The sequence below is a fragment of the Acanthochromis polyacanthus genome, chromosome 5 (genome assembly GCF_021347895.1).
Source record: "Acanthochromis polyacanthus isolate Apoly-LR-REF ecotype Palm Island chromosome 5, KAUST_Apoly_ChrSc, whole genome shotgun sequence".
NCBI lineage: Eukaryota > Metazoa > Chordata > Actinopteri > Pomacentridae > Acanthochromis > Acanthochromis polyacanthus.
In genome coordinates, this window is record NC_067117.1 from 35,329,202 (window position 1) to 35,351,700 (window position 22,499).

The 22,499-nt window shown below is 39.2% G+C and overlaps 1 protein-coding gene across 1 annotated transcript in view; it reads left to right on the top strand.

Moving 5' to 3' along the window:
* Positions 1-22,499, top strand: part of LOC110949258 (plexin-A2-like) — a 97,931-nt gene that overhangs the window by 71,597 nt on the left and 3,835 nt on the right. The window contains 14 exon segments of the mRNA XM_022191188.2: positions 2,744-2,837; positions 4,585-4,824; positions 6,633-6,776; positions 7,205-7,439; positions 7,873-8,015; positions 8,661-8,929; positions 11,021-11,087; positions 11,473-11,619; positions 12,604-12,763; positions 13,566-13,669; positions 18,478-18,574; positions 19,225-19,424; positions 19,615-19,784; positions 20,904-21,116. Coding sequence (XP_022046880.2) covers positions 2,744-2,837; positions 4,585-4,824; positions 6,633-6,776; positions 7,205-7,439; positions 7,873-8,015; positions 8,661-8,929; positions 11,021-11,087; positions 11,473-11,619; positions 12,604-12,763; positions 13,566-13,669; positions 18,478-18,574; positions 19,225-19,424; positions 19,615-19,784; positions 20,904-21,116 — 2,283 coding nt within the window.

The window sequence follows — 22,499 nt, forward strand, 5'->3', positions numbered from 1 at the left end:
AAACACTAGTATCATATATAATAATATATATATATATATATATATATATATCATACATGATGTTGGTATTACAAACATTGATTATATTTTCTCAAAGGAAGATGGATACAACTGCAGTAAATGATGCCTGCAATGCACAGTTTTTATTGACACTGTCATGGAGGTGTTAATTCAATTATATGATTCAGCATTGTGGTCACAGTGATACTGTTGTGGTGGACTGAATTATATTGAGAATTAAGAGTATAGCATTATGCCTCCATGTATGTAAACAAAGTGGATAAAAATAGAAACAGCTCAACATTCTTACTTTATTCTGAATAATGAACACAGAATTTTCATATTTTTGACAATGTCACCAAAAAACACGAGCTCCATAAATACAGATATCATACCAGGACTGGACTGTACAGGTAAAATTAAGTAGCAATTGATGGTATATATTTAAGTAATTACGTACGTTTCAATAAATGCCGATTCAGTATGAGAAACCTCTCCCACCTTGATGCAGCTGCCTGTCTAGAAAAGATTACTGTGGAGCCAGGAAATCTATGAGTTAGCAGCAAGGTTCAATGATAATATCTACATTCTAAAAACTAATTTCAGGGTTCCTATTCCCTCAACCTAATTACATGCACTATGGCTGCAAAAAAAAGAGGGGGGTGGACTTAGATAAAGCTTTAAAGTTTCAAAGTTTTAAACTTTATTTTGATGAGTTGTGTTGACCTAAAGACTTTAGTGACCTGCATCAAATGAAAATATGTGCAGTGTAAACTCAGATTGTTATATTCATTAGTTTAAAATTAAATTAAAGCTGTAGTAACCTAATGAAATTGGCCCGATGGCTTACTTTTTCTTCCCCATAAGTTTAATGTTCCCTCCCCTACCTAATTAACGTTCTTGGACAATATCCAATGGTTAGGATTGTTAAGATGCATAAATTTCTTTTACAAATAAACTCTACCAAAGCAATGAACTTGGGAATATTCTCAACTATGGATATTACCACAATGCATTGGAATCTATCTTTATGGCCAAAGCTTGACCATTGCATCCAAAACAGCTGGAGTTTAGCTCATCAAGGGGAGGAGCTACAGAAGAGGGAATCTAAATGGAACAACTTTGTTTTGTCAGTGCAAAACTTGTGTTCCGTAAATGTGATAATTAACTACTTAGAATCATCTTAACTAATGTCGAAAAACTAGTTTGAAACAGCTTATTTTTATCAGCTTATAAACTACACTACCTTCATGTTTTCCATGAAAGCTTACACTTCTATTCATGTGCTAACGTATTGCACAAGGGTTTTCTAATCATCAATTAGCGTTTCAACACCATTAGCTAACACAATGTAGCGTTAAAACACAGGAGTGATGGAAATGTTCCTCTGTACCCCTATGCAGATATTGCCTTTTCCAGCTAGAATATTTCATAAAACTGTTTTATTTTCACAGTTAAACTTCCACAAAAAAATGTTCAGAAAAAATCTATCAAAATTCAGTGAATTTCGCTGTCAAATTTGGGATTTTTTATTTAAAAAAATAAAACTTTTGAGGGAACTTTCAGGAATTTTCTTCCTGAAGATTTTGCAAATTTTTAAAAAATTTGGGGAAATTTTTCTGAATTTTTGGACTTTTTTTCAGACAAGGCAACAACATTTTTTGGTAAGGTTAACACGAGGGTTAAATTACTAATTACTAAGTAAGTGGTAAATAAAAAGTACTTGTGATTGTTGAAAAAAATGCTAACTCCCCTAATCAGTGTAATTTGTTGGATGAAGATAATTTCCTTAACTCAAAAAGATTGTCTTCGCAAAAAAGTGTCTAATACAGACCAGTAAAAATCTGCAATCAAAATAGTACATTTTTATCTAGACATCATTAAATACATGACTCGACATCATTGAGCAGCTAATATTACAATAAATTCATCTGAGTGAATCTGCTGCATAAACATTTCTCTCACAGTTGAGAGGTGCATTACCTGTACTCCACTAAATTAAAGATGGCACTTAATTTGGGTTCGGGTGGGATTACCCAGCACTACGTCCCTGCAGATTAGACTTCAGAGAGACACCCTGGCTTCAGCCTAGTGACAGGAGGAGCTTTGTGGAGCTGCAATCAAGAACCCTCATCATGAATGTGCAGTCCCACTATGAGGCCCTACAAGCTTAGGTAGCCTTTGAAGTGTGAGAAGGGAAGGATTGGCGCTCTGTCAGGCCGACTAGACTGCCCAGTTTGAAAAAAAGAAAAACATTTTTCTTTCTTTTCTTTCCTGTATTTTCCCTCTTTGTTTCACATTTTCTTCTTTCCAATTCTATAATTATACAGTTTTCTAAGCTCACACTGAAGCGCAGGTTATGCAAAGATTAGAGAGTGTTGTTTATTTTAATCACATCTAGCACAGATATGTAAACAAGCAGCACCTGTATCATGCTATGCCAGTCTCACAGTCATAGATGAATATGAAATAGCAGCCAGCTGGTTCCCCGTTTGATCTGGCTCTTCTGCCCAATAACAAAGCGAGCTACCATGGCAGATATAGTGCCTAAAATCTGCATTAATGCAGCTTCTGTGGAAAATGTTGGTTAAAAAGATGGACTCTCAGTGGCTGCCACTCTAATTAAATTGTCATGAAAAGCAGTTTGCATTCATAAACAGGCTACCTGGAGTGCAGTTTGCTTGTATGTGCATGTTTGACCAATAATTCTTGCAAAATAAATATATTCCTTTCTTCTATATAGTGGACACACCACCCTGACTGTGACTGGGACCAACCTAGATGTAGTTCAGGAACCACGGGTCAGAGTCAAATATGCTGGCCATGAATCTGTCAATGTGAGTATGAAAGCTGCAAAAATACTGCACTCAATCTTGACTGACAAGCTGATAAAAACTGGTACATTGAAGCTGCTCATAATGGATGGCTTGCTGGAACAGTAATAAGAGAGATTTAGTGTTGTTTGTACTTTTTTGCTTTTGCATATTGATCTAAGAGGCGACGGTTTAAAAAAAACAACATTGTCATTGCTGCTGTGGTTGCAAAAATGAAGTGTTAATAGAGACATTGCATATATTGTGTTTCATCCCAGTATGAGATTTTTTCCAAAAGTGACGTGGAAGAACAACTTCAACAAGGTGATTTATGGTGCTGATTCTGCTTGCCTGAACTGCTCCAGCAGGTCGTTTCAAAATGATTGATTGTTCTAAAGTGTTGTGGCCCATATGGCAAAAGTCCAACACCTTTAGCCCGAAGTTTTCCATTTTTGACCAGTTAGCTATTTGCCTGAGGACTCGGTGAAATAGGCGGAAACTTCTGGAGGGGGATTCTGGCTTCAGATTAATGAAGAAAATCAATACTGACCAGGCAGCTAATGAGGAGCCAGAAATGCAATGATGCAATTATTTGCTTGCACTGATGTGAGATAGAAAAAATGTAGAAGCTTCAAATGCTGTTTGAAAAAGCTTTATTTTCATGTGAATGTGTTGTGCATGAGAGGTATGCCCGAGCCAATTAAACGGTATGCTAATGATGCCAGCCCAAAATTTGAGCCAGTCAATTAAAGCTGCATGTTTGTACAGTGTCACTGGCAGCACTGAGATCTAAAGGGATTAAAGATGAACTTTCACCCGAATCAGCTGCCTAAAAAAGGGTCAGTAGTGAATTTAATGAGCGCAGCCTCTTTATCGCACATATCTTAAAACATAACTGGAAATGGTTTAAAATGTTCAGAATCGCAACAGCCCCTTTACTGACTTCTGTGAAACCTGAGATATCGCTGAAGCTTGCTAGTAACCGGCCTGCAGAGGGTGAAATTAAAGGGAAAAGCTTTGATTTGGAGGGAGACTTTGAAGAACTACAGAAAATACAACAGAAGGCACATTCTAGTGATCGAGTGATTGGCTTAATATCAACAGTGTCTGTTGGATATATTTACATTAATATCCCAGTTGAATAGTCTCACAAGGCTTCATTGGACTATCAGGGTGCTAGAGAATAACAGAATTGTAATTGTGTAACATTTGGGGATGTATTGAGACAGCTGTTCAGAGCTTTTAGCAAAAGTGGTTGCAAAATTGATTTTAAAAAAAAGTACAGGGTCCCTAAATGTATTGCATTATTTTTTTTAGCTAATGTATTCACAGGGGAGGAAATTAACAAGTAGACATCAAAAAAAATACAGCAATGCTGCTTAAAAAAGATATTTCTGAGGGAAAAATATTGAGTTACAAATTTCTCATTGGACATGTAAAGTGGGCTATTATTCATTCATTAATTATTATTAATGAAAACAGAGCAATAAAAGACAACAAGCTATATAATCAAAGTTTAAGATAAAACAAATATAAAATACTAAAAATAAAGACCACTGAGTACACCCAAAATACAACAAAACACGTACATCTAGAAATAATTCTTAAAAATGTCACTTTTATCACCAGATGAAGGCTGTTTCAAACTTGTGGAGCTGCTACTGAAAATGCGCATGTTGGCGTTCATATATTTCTCGCTCTAGATCAAAGTATGGATACTGTATATGCTGTGATGTGTAACTAATGGACACCTGATCTGATTCCTCTCTAGGTGTGCAAAGTCCTGAACACCACCACCATCAGCTGCTTCGCCCCCTCTCTGAAGGCAGAGTACACCACAGATCAGGAGACCATAAAACACGTGGACGAGTTTGGCTTTGTCTTCAACAACGTCCAAGCTCTGCTCACTTATAACAACACAAGCTTCATCTACTATCCTAACCCCTACCTGGAACCCATCAGCCTCTCAGGTGTACTGGAGCAGAAACCTGGATCTCCCATCATACTCAAAGTAAGGAGCGAAAACATTAAAACCAGTAACTGGCTTAACAGTAGGTCTGCAGCTGTTGATTACTTTAGTAATGGAGTATTTTATTAATTATTCTGGCAATTAATTGAGTAATCAAATTCTGCACTTTGCATGCGCGTTGCAGCATCAAAAGTGGGAGTGAGCACACTGTGCAACAGAAATAACCATCCTGGTGGAACATGAGTGGACATCTGCGCTGTATTGTACATGTATAGTATAGTACAGGTGTATTGTACATGTATAGTATAGTACAGGTGTATTGTACATGTATAGTATAGTACAGGTGTATTGTACATGTATAGTATAGTACAGGTGTATTGTACTTGTATAGTTTAGTACAGGGGTTTTCAACTAAATCTCAAAGCCGTGGGAACCCAACACGTATTTAGTTGGTGAAGCAGAAATCACATAAATATGTTTTATGTTTGGTCCTTTTAAACTGCTGCTACTGCAGCTGATAGAACACAAATAAGAAAACTGATTAGTTTATCTGTATTTATTATAGAGAATTTCAATCATTAACATTAGTTTCACTTTGATTTGGCCACAAATGAAAGTGATTTCCTTTATTATGAGACAGTGTCAGATCTACGTGCACTTCAACATAATATCATGTTTGAATATGTGAAGTTTGATTGTTTTATTGTGCACCTGTTTGCTAGAAAAAATTAGCTGCATTGATCGGTAAAATAAATACGTTGTGCACGTTTAACAGCTTTGTACCAGCATTCCTGTCTTACATAATTTCCAGTAGCTGGCATAAGTTTTATATTCCTCATTGTTCTTAATTAAAACAACCAGTTCGTAATCAGTTCATTTTGTGGAAAATGAGTCAAATGTTGCGTTAAACGCTCCTGTTTGTGTAGAAGAGGTTGAAGCAGAAGCAGAAAACCACCTTCATACCTCTAAAATGACTGAGGTTTTAGTTTTGTCAAGCCGACTCCCTCAAAGAAAGCCTTACTATGTCAAAGTGCCTTCGTAGTTCAGTCCTCTGATCTGCTAAAACAACGCTGTAAACACTACAAAAGCCGGTTCAAATAGAAGCGTCCCATCAAATTTAAAATCCCCTTATAATTTATTAATCATAGGTCTGGGTCTATACAGGATGAAGCCTTGGTCTGGACTTGGACCACAGTCCACCAGTTAGTGACCTGGGGTCCAGTATGTAGTGGATTAAACGAAGCCTCGATTCAGAGAAATTTGCCTCGAGAAATTTTAGTTATCGAATTACTGGAATAACTCGCGGAATCGTTTCAGCCCTACTTGCCAGTAACATTGACAAGAATTTCTTTAACCACAAATACTCATAATCTAGTGTAAGTGTTTGTACTTTTGGAAATAGACCTTTCTGACTTCCTCTCTTTACAGCGAGACACTTAAACCCTTAGCTCTGTTTGCCATGGAGGAACAGCAGGCCATATTGGTTTGTGTCTTGAAACAATCTGACTTTTTTAGGTAAAATGTTTTAGCAGCTTTCCTGCAAAATGTGACTCTATGGCAGTGTAGAATGCAGCACAGAAACTGGCTGTGAATCGTATCCAGTATGGTTGATTACAGTAATTATCGTAATGCTTCAAAAATGCATTCTGGTAATTTAGTGATTAGATAGAAACTATGTTGCAATACAAAAACGTTGTAAAACTGCAATCTTGCACTGGCGTTGGACTGACTTGGACCAGATTTTTGCTTGTTAGGCTCTATAGCTGTTCAATTTTCTTCATGCTAAATTTGAAGTGTGATCTATTTCTATTGTGTGTTCCTCTGCATTGCTTCTCTAACTGTGTTTGCAGGGCCGTAACCTGGTGCCATCTGCATCTGGTGGAGCCAGGCTCAATTACACGGTGCTGATTGGAGATACGCCCTGTTCTCTCACTGTGTCTGACACTCAGTTACTCTGTGAGCCACCAAACCTCACTGGGCAGCATAAAGTCCTGGTCAGTATCAACACCGTGCCTGTCCAGCAGTTTTCCGTCTGTCTGTGCATCTGATTGACCGCCTGCATGAATGTGGGTCGCTCGCTGTAGGTCAGCGTTTGTCTGTGCATCACTGTGTTTGTGGGTCAATGACAGGCTTTCAGTTAGTCGCTAGCTTTCTGTCATTGTGTGTCACTCATGGTCTGGTGGGTTCCCAATTATAGCACTCTGCCCTCTAGAGTTATTGACAGGCACTCTGGCAAATAATGAGAACAGAGATGTAAAGAGAAGACAGGGAAATTGTACACCTCTATTTTATTTGCTCTTTCACTTCTAAAGCAACAATATTTTCCTTGCCAGTTGTGTAATTAGTTTTTCTTTGTTATTAGTGGAGCATTTTCAACCTTGTTTTTCAATCTTGTGCTTGTTCCCATATTGCTATTATCCAGGTCCAAGTTGGAGGACTCCACATCTCTCCGGGAGAAGTTCACATCAGGTCCGACAGCCTGCTCACTCTTCCTGCTATCTTCAGTATCACAGCTGGCGGAGGGCTGCTCCTCATCATCGTCGTCATAGTTCTACTCGCCTACAGACGGAAGTCACACGAGAACGACCTCACTCTGAAGCGCTTGCAGATGCAGATGGACAATCTGGAGTCCAGAGTGGCTCTGGAGTGTAAGGAGGGTGAGTTAGATCTGAGATTAGAACCATGAACCCTGTGAATTAAATCTAACACTCCTCCCAAAATAACATTTAATTTGTAACTGCATTATAGCGCCATCTGTTGAGAGCTGATGTGAAAGTTTCCTAAGTGATATATTTAAATGAAGCCAATTATCAACAGGCATGCAATTCTGAAGCTCTAAAAGGGTCTTGCTTTTGCTGTTTTAATGAATTGTGAATTTAAATGTTTTTCAGGGCATCTGTAGCTTTTAAATTGTGTGAAACTTCATATTAACTGTGATCCACCCTGAGATAATTGTGATGGCTGTCTTAGGTGTTTGTTCGACTATTTCAAGTATCCTTAGGTTTACTGCCATACACTGCTAAAAAAAAAAAAGTTTTCTGTCGCACACAGTCTGTCAAAATATTTGACACATGCTTCTGCTGTGTGCAGCCTTCGCAGAACTACAGACGGACATCAACGAGTTAACCAGCGACCTGGACAGAGCCGGCATCCCCTTCTTGGACTATCGCACTTACGCCATGAGGGTCCTCTTCCCCGGCATCGATGATCACCCTGTGCTCCGAGAGCTGGAGGTGAGGAACCTCTGAAGCAGGGCAGCAGCTCTTGAATGCAGCTCCAACCATTTTTCTGGCATCTTGACCTTAAGCTTCAAGTATCCTCCAAACTAAACTGATTTTGGCCTTTTGGCAAGAGCTGTTGCACTTGTATTGAATGGTGCAACGTGAGAAAATTCAAATCTATTCACTTTAGTTTGAGGTCTGTTAGTTTAATGATGTCCGTCAACTAAAGAAACCATTTGCCTTTTCACTATTTGTGGAAAAATTTACCACATTACTCAAGGTCAAAATCGGTTGGCAATCACATTTAAAGTTAATCAAGCCATTATTGTGGCCACAATTATTTCAAAAGTCCTCTGTTTTGAAGAACCTGTCTGACTGCACTTAAAAGCATCAGCGTCTCTTCATCAAAGTAAAGGTGCTTCATTAAATGGAGAAAAATTAAGCTTAAATTTAGATATTTTATAAATAAATAAATAAAATGCTAATTTTCATGACGAGGATGGATTAGCTCACTAATAGTCAGTAATCAGTGTACTGGTTGGCCGGAGTCATTGTGAGTATTTTCTGTTTTCGTCCATGTTATGACTCATCCTAGAGCGTGCACTATCTAATGATCATGTGCATCTTTGTGTGTGCAAAAATGCATGATGCATGTAGGTGCCGGGCAGCGGACAGGCGAATGTGGAGAAAGCCTTGAAGCAGTTTGCTCAGCTGGTGAATAATAAGGTTTTCCTGCTGACATTCATCCGAACACTGGAGCTGCAGCGCTCCTTCTCCATGCGTGACCGCGGCTACGTTGCCTCACTCATCATGACCGCTCTGCAAGGACGGCTGGAATACGCCACGGACATCCTCAAACACTTGCTCTCAGACCTTATAGAGCGCAACCTGGAGAGCAAGAACCACCCGAAACTACTGCTGCGGAGGTAAACTGAATAACTCACTGTGACTGAAAGCTGCACTAGTAGGAGCTACTTTGCCCATTCTTAAATAAATGAAATTATGTTTGCCATTTTGGAGAAGAGAATGTGTCATTTTGTAAAGGTGAATATCTCACTTTGAAAATAAACATTTTCTATAAAAAAAGACATGAATTTAAAGTAAGGCATTGCCAAAAAGGAAACCACTAAGTTAAATTTATTTATTTAAACAGAGGTGCTCAGTATTTGAACTACAGTTTTAGGCTTCAGTGGACAAAGTAGAAGTTGTACTTGCAAAAAAGAAAAATTAATCAACTTTCCTTAAAGTCCTCCCCTGCTGAAAAGTTGATGGAAGACATCATGTACAAATTAAGCAGTCATGACTGAGCATTTTTATCTTGAAATGTAGTGTACTGTTAACATGGATTTAGACTTTGGGATTTGCCACATAACAAATCTAAAGGAGTTGCATTTGTCTTCAGAATTGGTTTTCAGTTCAAACTTGTATAGCTGATTTACAACAGTATTATACTTTATTTCCTTAAATTGTGTAGCATAAAGTAGTTTTACAGTATTTGAGCAGAGTTGTGGGTGAGCCGGAGTGCTTGAACTGCAGTGAGAGGTGGCAGGTGAGTGGAGAGAAAGGCAGAGGCTTCATAGATTTAAGTAGCAACAGTGTAGAATTACATCTGATCTATTTCAAGGCAGGAAGGGATTATTTTTACAGAAAAAAAACTTTTAAATATGTAACTCTGATACACAGAGATGAGAGGTTTGATCAGAGAGCGGAGAGAGAATTTAATGAATTTTGATGAAACTCCCCCAAAAGTTAAGCTTATAATAGGTAAGAAGTTTCAAAGCTCATAAAATAGTTCCGCTTCGGAGGACAGGTCACTTTCAGAAAGTTCAAACATTTCCTTGTGAATTTCAGGACTGTAACTAAACTTATTTGAGACTGTGGTAAGAGAATTAAACTCAAGACCGTTTTCTGTCACAAACCTGACCAAGTCTGATCAGCGCTGCTTATCTTTTGGAATAGATAACTCCTCTGCGCATTGTTCTTTCCAGCCCAGTTACTGCACTTCTGATGGCTGAGTAACTAGGCCAGCAAAGGAGAGCCCACTACTGTTTAGCTTTGTTTTGTGCAGCGGCGTGAAACATCCGTTACCAGTCTGAGAAACAGGGTGCCTGAGTAGACAGGTGAAAGACAGGAGTGTTGAAAGTGATAGAGAGTGGGAGGGACTGGCAGAAGAAGAGAACCTAATGGGGAAGAGTGAGTGCAGCGGCGGCAGAGTTGTTGTCAGTCTGACTTATCTTCTGTGTGCCACTCATGAAACATTCAGCTGGAGCTCACGTTTCTTCCCCCCGTCACCTCACCTCTCCGCCTTTCTCTCGCCTCTCTCCCTCTTTCCTCCACCTCTGGTTATCTGCCGATTGTTTTCCCAGTGCGGAGACCGGCCTACTGAATGTTTCATGAGAGGTTTTTCTTTTTTATTTTGAAAAAGAGGGCTCTCTCTCAATCTGAAGCACTCTCATTAAATATAAGGATGAGTTCACTTGGGAACTGGTACAACAAGAACTTGTTAGCTCAAACATGCTGCTCTGGCGGAAACACTCTGAAATTTAATGGGATGTCATCAACAGTTGAGTCAATGCAGGTTAAGGTTGAAATGCAGGTAAGGACCAATAGGAGTGACTGAAACACAGCAGGTAAAAAAAAAAAAAAAGAGCTTAGACTTATACACCATTTTGTTTATTCAGTTAGGATACACAACAGTAGATCCTAAAGCCCTTCCCTAAGTGCAGACACTGCGAGGAAGACCTGAAGTGGCCATCTAAGTTGTGTCTGCACAATTATGTCATGACCCACATATGTTGTGCACTACCAGCACTTAACTTACAGTATACTGCTGTCTGTGTCCTTTGAGACCCAGCAGGCTGAGTACAGATGTTATGTCTTGTAAACTGTCCATGTCACGTTTTTTGGTTCCAACAATGTCAGGCTCTTCCAAGTCTTAAATAATAAAGAATAATCAGAGCACTCCAGCTCTCTGTGGGATGCCTCTTGCTAACAAATGAGTCTTTTTTGTCTCACAGAACAGAGTCAGTGGCAGAGAAGATGCTGACAAATTGGTTTGCCTTCTTGCTCCACAAATTTCTCAAGGTAGAAATGAAATGTTTCTCATGTTTTATTGCTTAGTGTGTCAGTGTGATGTACAATGGCAATGCTTCTTAAAATTATTTGCATTGATTTTCAAATAGACTGCTGCGTGTTTTTGTTGTAGCTGTGGTTTTAACTGCCTAATATTGATGTGTTTTATGCACACTGTGCAGGGATAATGGTTACCTGTGAGGTCAAACATATCCCCAGCATTGCGATTTTAAAGGCTCCATTTTATTATGTTTGATGTGCCATGCTCCAGTTACTGAGTCTCATAGTCGCCGCTGATGAATACAGATTTCTCTCCTTCCCCGTGCTTCTTCGCAATGTCTTATTTTCTTTTCTCCCACCTTTCCATCTAATCCCTGGGTTACCTTCCAAAACAAAGGAGTGTGCTGGCGAGCCTCTCTTCATGCTGTTCTGTGCCATCAAACAGCAAATGGAGAAAGGACCCATAGACTCCATCACAGGAGAGGCGCGCTATTCCCTCAGTGAAGACAAACTCATCCGCCAGCAGATTGAATACAAGACGCTGGTGAGTCACAGAGGCATTTGTAAAGAAAAAAAAGTCTGAAATTTTGTCTGTATTAATTTTTGCACATCTCTTGGCAAAGAGCCTTGACAGATTCACAGAAACGTGGCTCTGAACATGTCCTGACTGTTCGGATACTTTTGAAAGAAACAATGTCAGGGGACAAATAATCTTGCGTAGCCAGATGTCCATGTCATCAGCCTTAAAAAAAAATGAAGCTTCTTCAAAACAAATTGAGAAAATATGACCTTATAACATTGATGCAGTTGGTTCAGTTTGTGCAGCACCAACTCCAGCTCCATTTTCTGGTTTGCATAAGCATCAGTATGTTTGCACTTTTTCTAAATGTTCAATTCCACGCTAATGCTGTCCTGATAATTCCCACTGCTGGTTTGCAGAGGGACCGCATTGTCTCTCCCAGTTTAATGAGGATGGCACAATATAAAAAGAGGTCCATGCACTTACTTATCTACTGTCCTACAAATGTCCCCACTAATCAAAGGTAGTATGCAGTGGTGAAGCAATTATAGGACAAAAATAATCTTGATATGAAAAGCTACATACATTTAAACAGGTGTTTGCTGATCTGTCATATCTCACAGCTACAGGTACAACACAAAAAAAAAACTCTTTATCTTACATTTCTATTAAAAACTGACTGGGTTCTTCTCACCAGGCCATCAGAGTAGGTTCTCCCTCAGGCTTTAGCTGCAGAGCAGAGCCAGCCAGCAACAGGATGACACCTCTCTGATGGCCATGTCAGAGAGTCTGAGAGGCTGTGTCTCATTACTTGTTTAATGCCCCTGCCAGAGCTGCACACCCACATTCTGGAGGTGTGAAATTACATTTCTGGCCAAGATGCTCTCCACCAGGACAGTTAGTTGAAGCGTAGGTAATGAAAGGACTTTCCTAGCAAGCAACACCTTTCTCTCTGCCGCTTTTCTTTTTCTTCCATTTACCTGCTTTCTCTCCATTCTGGATGTCCAGACACTGAGCTGTGTGAACCCCGACAACGAGAACAGCCCAGAAATCCCTGTTAAGGTGCTCAACTGTGACACCATTACCCAGGTAAAGGAGAAGATCCTAGATGCAGTGTACAAGAACATGCCGTACTCACAGCGACCGCGAGCTACAGACATGGATCTAGGTGAGACTGCACACAGTGAAACCATACTGTGAAACACTAATAATTCTCTTAAATATTTAGAGAAAAAAACATGGAGTGAAATCGTCTCTGGCACATGACCTGTTGGAATAATGACGCTTGGCAAAAATGCAGCTGAGAGTGGGCATGTCAGGGGAGTTGTCACAGGTGTTACACGATGTTAAGGCATATGATATCAACAAAGGGCTCCACATCAGCTTCTGGGAGACAACCCACCTCCCAATACCTGTTTACAGCACTAATCAGAGCAACACTCTCCACCACTGACAGTAAACCTTTCTGACAGCACACCTACACTTAGGCTTACACCCACAACATGTCATCCAATACTGAATGACTTGGCACAAATCCTGACATGCACCTTCAAAGGGAATAAATAAGATACCTTGTAGGTTGTGGCTGATATTGCTTTGGGCTTGTAGTTTTACACCTTAAGGGGCTTTTACAGGTTAGGGAGTTGGGGGGGGATCCATTTCTCTTTGTTGCTTTGGGCAGCTTAAATTCCTGTGAAGACGCTGTGTCATTTTTATTTTGCTCACAGACTCACAATCGCTCTAATTGTTGAGTAGGAATGTACAGGAAGCAGTCTTAGTGACATTTTTTGCTGCTCCCCTTGACAACTTGCAAAGCTTCAATAAATTAACAGAACACAAGGATAACACGACTTCAACTGAAGCAATAAGGGGCAGTGAAAGAGAAATGCTCGACATCAGACAATGCACATCAGGAACGTGGGATAAAAACATTATGCCAAACATTCACCATTGATTGCATTTTCCTACAGAGTGGCGGCAGGGCAGAACGGCTCGTGTGGTCCTGCAGGACGAGGACATCACAACCAAGATAGAGAGTGACTGGAAGAGGCTCAACACACTCATGCACTACCAGGTCTGTAAATAGCATTAATAGCAATTAATAGCAGGGTTACCAGTGACAGTTTAATTGTGAAACTTACTTATCATCCGTTTAAATTTCATGATAAACTGCTTTTATTTTGTCCAATCAGTGGTACAAAAAACAAAGATATGCCATTGGAAATGGCATGTGATATAAACAGAGAAGACTAAAAAATACTCACATGGAAGAAGTTGCAAATATTTAACATTTCAGTTTGAGAAAGAATTCAAAAGAATTATTAAATAATCCTGACAGTTTCAGAATTAACTTCTGTCAATTCCCTAATCCTTTCAGCTCTAATTAGCACTGAACTGGTTAAACAGTTGCGCTCTTAAACCTGCAGACCCTGAATCTTTTTCAACCTGTGTTGTTTTTGAAAACTGTGATTATTCAGTTGCTCAAAGGCATCACAGTAGATTTTGATGAAGGACAAAGTATTAGTCATACATATTCATATCACTTACCTCATCCCTGGCAACATTTTTTTCAATCTCACGGTCACAAGAACACTTAGTCAACTGAACATGTTCTTGTGCCCCTGTGTCTTTTTCATCTTTTTTAGCTCATAAATACGACTACACAGGTCACCGACCTCAGATGAGTCGTCCTGTTAATTTGTCAGTCAAATGTTTGTCTGGACTGTAAGCTTTGGACCAACTGTACTGCATCATTTCAGCATACTTTCATACAAACACGGACAAAAGAAAATCTACATTTTCTGCACTAAAAGTATGTTTTGACAGAGGAGGGATGTACTCCCTCTTATCTCTAGAGGAGATAAACAGTTTCGCTCTTTCATTTTTTAATCTCTCTGCCAGGTGTGGAAATGTTTGTTCTGTTGCTAAGCTGGATTTGGTATTAGTAACATTTGTAGAACAGTAGTATGAATTTTGCTCGTGCTGCAGATGACCGGGTCTCATCTGCCAAACACAGCTCCAGTATCCAGTATTTTCCTGGGATTGCTGCACAAAGAAAATTCAGAACCATCACTTAGAAGTAGCCTGTGTTTTACTATTGCAATTTTTAAATATTCAGCAGTTTGTTACACAAACACAGCCATCCATCCATTATCTACAATTCAATTCAATTCAATTCAATTTTATTTATATAGCGTCAATTACAGTCAAATCGTCTCAAGACGCTTTACAGAACCCATATGCCTGACCCCCAGAGCAAGCCCAAAGGCGACAGTGGCAAGGAAAACACCCTTTTAACAGGGAAGAAACCTCGAACAGAACCCGGCTCTATGTAGGGGGGACCCATCTGCCTGCTGGCCGGGCGGGTTGAGAGGGACAGAGGAGGGCAAGGGAGAGGGATGGGAGAAGAGGGAGGGGTGGGAAAGCAAGGAAAGTACAACACACATTACATGTATGACAAGATATGTGACACAAATAAAGTATAAGCTAACATTGAAAACTGACTCATAGTTTACTCTTATGATGTACGGCTCTGACATTAAACATACTCCATATATAGCTAGCAGTAAAATTCAAACAATATGTAAGTTAGCATAACAAGTGTAGTGAAGGCGATGCAGAGTTGACTGGTGGAAAAAGGGAGCTGGAAGCAGAGGGCTGGAGGATGGTCAGCAGCAGCATCCCACAGTGGACATGGTGGAGACTGGACCAGCTGGTGGAACATCGACCGCAGATCTGAAGCATCCAGCCCTGGGACCAGGGACACTCGGAGAAATAGCACAGGGGGAAACAGAGTGAATGTACTGCAATAACGGTATACACATTAAATGTAAAGGTAGATAGAGAAGGGCTCAGTGCGTCAAGAAAAGTCCCCCAGCAGCCTAGGCCTACAGCAGCATGACTAGAGGCAGAACGAAGGGACGTCCAAGAGGGAGTCAGCTGTGCAATGAAGACACAGGCCGAACCCCTGTGGGTCACCCAGTCAGCCCCAACTATAAGATTTGTCAAAAAGGAATGTTTTAAGCCTGGTCTTAAAAATAGAGAGGGTATCTGCCTCCCGAACCCAAACTGGGAGCAGGTTCCACAGGAGAGGCGCCTGATAACTGAAGGCTCTGCCTCCCATTCTACTTTTAGAAATTCTAGGAACAACAAGTAAGCCTGCAGTTTGAGAGCGACGAGTTCTACTAGGATAATATGGTACTATCAGATCTTTAAGATATGATGGAGATTGGTTATTAAGAGCTTTATATGTCAGAAGAAGGATTTTAAATTCTATTCTGGATTTAACAGGAAGCCAGTGAAGAGAAGCAAGTATAGGGGAAATATGATCTCTTTTGCTAACTCCTGTCAGTACTCTCGCAGCAGCGTTTTGGATCAACTGTAGATGTTTGAGAGAGCTATTTGGACAACCCGATAATAAGGAATTGCAATAGTCAAGCCTGGAAGTAACAAAAGCATGAACTAATTTTTCTGCATCACTCTGAGACAGAATGTTCCTGATTTTTACAATATTACGCAGGTGAAAAAAGGAAGTCCTACAGACTTGCTTTATGTGTGAGTTAAAGGACATGTCCTAGTCAAAAATAACTCCAAGATTCCTCACAGTAGTACTGGAGGCCAATGTGATGCCATCCAGAGTAACTATTTGCTTTGAAAGCGAGTTTCTAAGATGTTTGGGGCCAAATACAATGACTTCAGTTTTGTCTGAATTTAGCAGTAGGAAGTTAAAAGTCATCCAGGTTTTAATGTCCTTAAGACAATCTTGCAGTCTTGCTAACTGATCAGTTTCATCTGGCTTCATAGATAAATACAATTGTGTGTCATCTGCATAACAATGGAAGTTAATACAATGCTTCCTAATAATATTGCCTAAAGGAAGCATGTATGATGTGAAAAGTATCGGTCCTAAGACAGAACCCTGAGGAACTCCATGATTAACTTTAGTATGCTCAGAAGAGTTATTGTTGACATGCACAAACTGGAACCTATCTGATAAGTAGGATTTAAACCAGTCCAGTGCTGTCCCTTTAATGCCAATTGAATGTTCTAGACGCTGTAATAAAATTTTGTGGTCGATTGTGTCAAACGCTGCACTAAGATCTAACAAAACAAGTATAGCGACTAGTCCATTATCTGATGCTATGAGAAGGTCATTAGTAACTTTCACTAGAGCTGTTTCTGTGCTATGATGCACTCTGAAGCCTGACTGAAACATTTCAAACAAATTATTCCTTTGTAAGTGTTCACATAATTGATTTGCAACTGTTCTTTCCAGAATTTTAGAGAGAAATAGTAGGTTGGATATCGGTCTATAGTTAACTAACACATCTGGATCTAAAGTGGGCTTTTTAAGCAAAGGTTTGATGACAGCAACCTTAAAAGCCTGTGGTACATAGCCTGTTACTAGAGAGAGATTAATCAGATCTAACATTGAAGAATTAATTAAAGGTAAAATCTCCTTGAAGAGTCTAGTTGGGATAGGATCTAAAAGACATGTTGATGGTTTGGATGTAGAAACTGTTGAAATTAGTTCAGAGAGACATATAGGAGTGAAGAATTCTAAATATTCATCAGGTCTAACAGTCAATTCAAAAGCACCTGTGACATTTGTAGGAAGGGCCAGATTAATTTTATCTCTAATCAGAACTATTTTATGTGTAAAGAAGCTCATGAAGTCGTTACTGGTTAGAGGTAAAGGAATACAAGGTTCAACGGAGCTCTGACTCTTTGTCAGCCAGGCTACAGTGCTAAAGAGAAACCTAGGGTTGTTCTTGTTCTCCTCTATTAAAGATGAATAATAAGTTGTCCTGGCATTACGAAGAGCTTTTTTTTATAGATTACTAGACTATTTTTCCAAGCCACATACACTTCCTCTGAATTAGTGGAATACCACTTTCTTTGCAGCTTTGGGGATGCCTGCTTTAAAGTCCGCAGCTGGGAATTATACCAAGGAGCACGTCTTCTCTGAGATATAACTTTCTTTTTTACAGGTGCAACACTATCAAGAGTTGTACACAGTGAGGCTGAAGCATTAACATAATAATCCACTTCTGTGGGGGTAAAATTATAATATTTGCCTTCTGATTTATCAGTAAATGTTGCTGAAGTAAACAGTGAAGGTATTATTTCCTTAAATTTAGATACTGAATTGTCAGACAAACACCTACTGTAATGATACTTGTTCTCAGCTGCTAAACAATCCTTTACTTTAAATTGAAATGTTATCATAAAATGGTCAGAAAGAAGAGGGTTCTGGGGAAATACTGTTAACTCTTCAATTTCTCTACACACTGCTTAATCCTCATAAAGGTTACGGGGTCGCTGCAGTCTATCCTAGCTGACTTAGGGTGAAGGCAGGGGACACCCTGGACAGGTCACCAGTCTGTCACAGGGCTTACACAAATACTGTATAATATAAAAACTATATTCAGAGGACCGATTCATTCATTTTGCAAAATTTAACTCATCCAGCTGAATTGTTTTTTGTCTTCTTAGTCAATCCTAGTTTGCTTCAGTCTTAGCAAAAATACATGCAAATTAGTCTGAATTCATTTTTGAATTCAGTTGAGTGTATTTTCTCTCTGATTGATGTTCAGTCTAGATATGTTTGTTCCTAACTGATAGTTGAAGTCGTGGTGAGTAATGCTGTATTTCTCTGTAGCTGAGGATGATCAATTTTCACAGAATAGTGTACGTGAACTTGAGGCCAGTCGTTTATGCATTTACAAGACCCACAGAGTACATTCAAAACCTCTGAATCATTGATGTGCAAATCTTTTTTGGTTATATTTCTCAAATACTATTTCAAATTCCTGCCATGATTGCTTCTGATCAGAACTGCGTGCTAAAATGTTTTTAAAGGTCCTTACTTTTGTCTTTCAGGTGTCTGAGCGCTGTGTGGTGGCCTTGGTGCCCAAACAGATGTCTTCTTTCAACATTCCTTCCTCAGCCAGCTTCCCACGCAGTATCAGCAGATACGGTCAGTACTGTTTAAGAAATACAGATAATTAATATTCATCCAGCTCACAACAGTGCTGCACCATCTGCTGCTGTCACTCATCAGTCTGCTGGAAGGCACATTAGCACACACTGGTATAGCACGTTAAACAAAGAGATATGAAGATATTATAGACAGGAATAGTCAAATGTTTTAGTTATGCACTGTGTGATATATTTGTGTTCTACAGAGAGAATGCAGGTTTATCGGAAATGTAATTCAAATTATATTTCAGGAACTGCAGCCCACCTGGATGTTTCATGTTACGTTTAAATGATTTCCTAAAAAAACATCAAAAAACTGTAACAGAAAAACACTGAGTGGCAGAATATGAGAACCTGGATAGACAGCACGCCTTTAGTGAATGAGCGTACATCATCATTACTATAACAGCCCACAAAATAATGACAGCAACTGATTATACAGTCTGAACACACACATCCCACCTGCTCACTCGCAGATCATAACAAAGACAGTCAACCTTATATTCAGATCTGAGAAACAAATGTGACTTTCTCTTCGCTTGCGTTCCAGGCCGACAAAACGATCAGACAACACCTATTATCTCTGCAAACTGCATCTACAACATTGTGGAATGTGTTTTTCTTTTTCATCTCACGTTCGACATCTAGGTGTGGATGTACCATTCCGCTCCACCCCCACCAGCCCTGACAGCCCCCACTCCCGTGTGCCCATGCTGACCCCTGATCTGGAAAGCGGGGTCAAAGTTTGGCACTTAGTCAAGAACCATGACCACGGAGACCAGAAAGAGGGAGAACGTGGCAGCAAGATGGTGTCTGAGATCTATCTGACGAGGCTACTTGCAACAAAGGTGCTACAGAATTGATATAATGTAGTAACACTGGCATTTTGTCTTCATGATCCTTGTGCTAATCTGTACAAAGCATCTTACTTTGCTTACTCCACTTTATCTATTAAAAACTTGACAACAATCGACACTACAAATTCAAGTTCAATGCTGGAGGTCTTTATTCTGCTGTCTTTGTGCTGTGATTCTACAGGGAACACTGCAGAAGTTTGTGGACGACCTGTTTGAGACCCTGTTCAGCACTGTGTGCCGGGGCACTGCCCTGCCTCTCGCTATTAAATACATGTTTGACTTCCTGGATGAACAAGCCGACAGACATGGCATCCATGACATGGATGTCCGCCACACATGGAAAAGCAACTGGTGAGGAAGATGTGTAATTTTTGACAGTACTGTACATTATTTATACTACCATTCAAAAGTTTGGGATCACTTGGAAATGTCCTTATTGTTGAAAGAAAAGCATTTTTTTCAATGAAGATAACATTAAATGAATCATAAATACAGTCTAGACCATGTTAATGTGGTAAATGACTATTCTAGCTGGAAACAGCTGATTTTTAATGGAATATCTCCATAGGGGTACAGAGGAACATTTCCAGCAGCCATCACTCCTGTTTTCTGGTACATTGTGTTAGCTAATGATGTCGAAAGGCTAATTGATGATTAGAAAACCCTTGTGCAATTATCTTAGCACATAAATAAAAGTGTGTGTTTTCATGTAAAACATGAAATTGAGTGCGTCACCCCAAACTTTTAAATGGTATTGTATATTTCTAAGAAAAGTGACTTTATAACCTCAGTTTGAACATGTTTGCCAAAGCTTTGTATCAAATTCAAAATGTATTTGCATCTTTTACTCATGATCTACGTAACAGTCAATAGTCTCACTTTAGCGTATTGCTGAACTGTGAACAAAACATGTGACAAGTACAACCTTACCTTAGGAAATCAGTTTTTTACAGTTCCTAAAACTCAACTTAAGAAAACATTTGTTTTTTTTGCTTTTAGTATGTCTTTATTTTATTATACAGGTTCACTGCTGACTGAAGTTACACCAATGTGGTTTCTGCTTCAACCACTTGGCAATCTACTGTCTGAACCCTTTTAAAACCATCATGGTTTAGAAATATTCTTAGATTCCAAATGACATGGTTTTAATAATATTTTAATGTTAATTAAATGCAACATTTACTGGCTTTACTATTTTATCTTATTACCTTGTATTTCATTCAGCTCAATGAAAGTGCCAAACTATTATTCCGTTGTACATTTAGTGATTCCAAATGACATCTTTTAATAACCTTCCAAACTCCATCTGTTTTGTTTTCATGGCCCAGTCAGAAGGACTCTGAACAAAAACAAATTAATTCAGAAGATTTTGCACACAGAAAATAAATATTTTGTTTTTGCAGACAAGTCTTGCATTGCCTAAAATATTTCTTTTGGTGTCTGCTTCTATTTTTCTCTCCCCTTTTTCAGCCTTCCCCTGCGCTTCTGGGTAAATGTGATCAAGAACCCCCAGTTTGTGTTTGACATCCATAAAAGCAGCATCACGGATGCCTGTCTGTCTGTGGTGGCTCAAACCTTTATGGACTCTTGCTCGACATCTGAACACCGTCTGGGCAAGGACTCCCCCTCCACCAAGCTACTCTATGCCAAGGACATACCGCATTACAAAAGCTGGGTGGAAAGGTGTGTATGTGTGGCGAAGTGTGTGCATACATGCAAAGACAAATTCCCTCTCAAAAGTGGAAATTTACTGTAGACAGATTTGGTGCTGCACAGTTCTGGACTAAAGCACAATCATGTTTATTCACTTTTTCATCTCTGTACTCAGTCAGGTAAGATGATGTAATGTATACAGAGATTTGGAAGGCAAGACTGAAATTTGGTTTACCAACTGTGCCACAACAATGGTTGCCATTATGTATATATTTTGGACCAGAAAATTAAGGTTTTGCCAGAACTGCATAACTGAATTATTTCCTCTTGCATACCCAGAGAGGGTTTCTTAATTGATGGCATTTTATGACATTACTTTTGCAAATCTCTCACACATTTGTCACATGGTGTCTCAACCTTTCTTGCATGATTCAGTGCTAAGCATCTCTTTGCTAATGCAGTTAAGGTAGAATCTTGATATCGAGATGCGACTGCTCAGAGCAGGGGTGTCAAGCATACGGCCAAAATCAGTCCGTCAGAATGTCCAGTCCCGAGGGATGACTTTGCAAAGTGTAAAAATGACAGAGAAAACATTAACTGCAATTTTTCAATAAAAGTAACAACATTTATTTTGTGTGGTGCTCAGGATTACTATACAGATGTGTAAATGAATGTAAATTTAAAATAATTTCTACATCTTGACAAGTTGTTTTCATCATAAAGTAAAATACTAGATTGTTCAGTTCCAGATACCTGTAACTAAATGTTTTGTGCCTTTTGTAGATACACTGTGATCTGTGAGTTGTAATGTGTAAATGATAAACTGAGTCATAATATTGTTGAAATTATGCTCATTTTTCTTAAGAAATTTCAGTTTGTTCAAATTGTTTTGCAAAAAGGTAGTTCATTAACTGTGAACATTTTCAGAATTGTACTTTTCTGCGCTAAAACAAAGGGAAGTATTTGGAGTTGTCGTTATTTGTATGTTATTATGCTATGATTTTACTGGTCCAGCTCGCTTGAGGTCAAATTGGGCTGTATGTGGTCCCTGAACTAAGATGAATTTGACACTCCTGGCTTAGAGTAACAAACTATTTTAAAGCAATTAATACTGAACATCATGAGTGATGACTGATGGAGTTAATACTTTTTGTAGTCAAGTGAAGGCCTTTTCAAATCTATGAGGTTATGTGTCTGCATATATAAAAAGTGTGCAGGTGTGTTTAGAATGCACTATGTGTATTACTAACTGACATGTTTTTGCTAAAATACCTCTGATTTACAGGCACTGTTATCAGTGGATATTCTTTGACTTTTCACAACAACAGACTGGAACCAAGTGAGGAAAAAAAGCTCTGGTATGCATGACTGTGCCTTTGACACTGACTGTGTGTGTGTGTGTGTGTGTGTGTG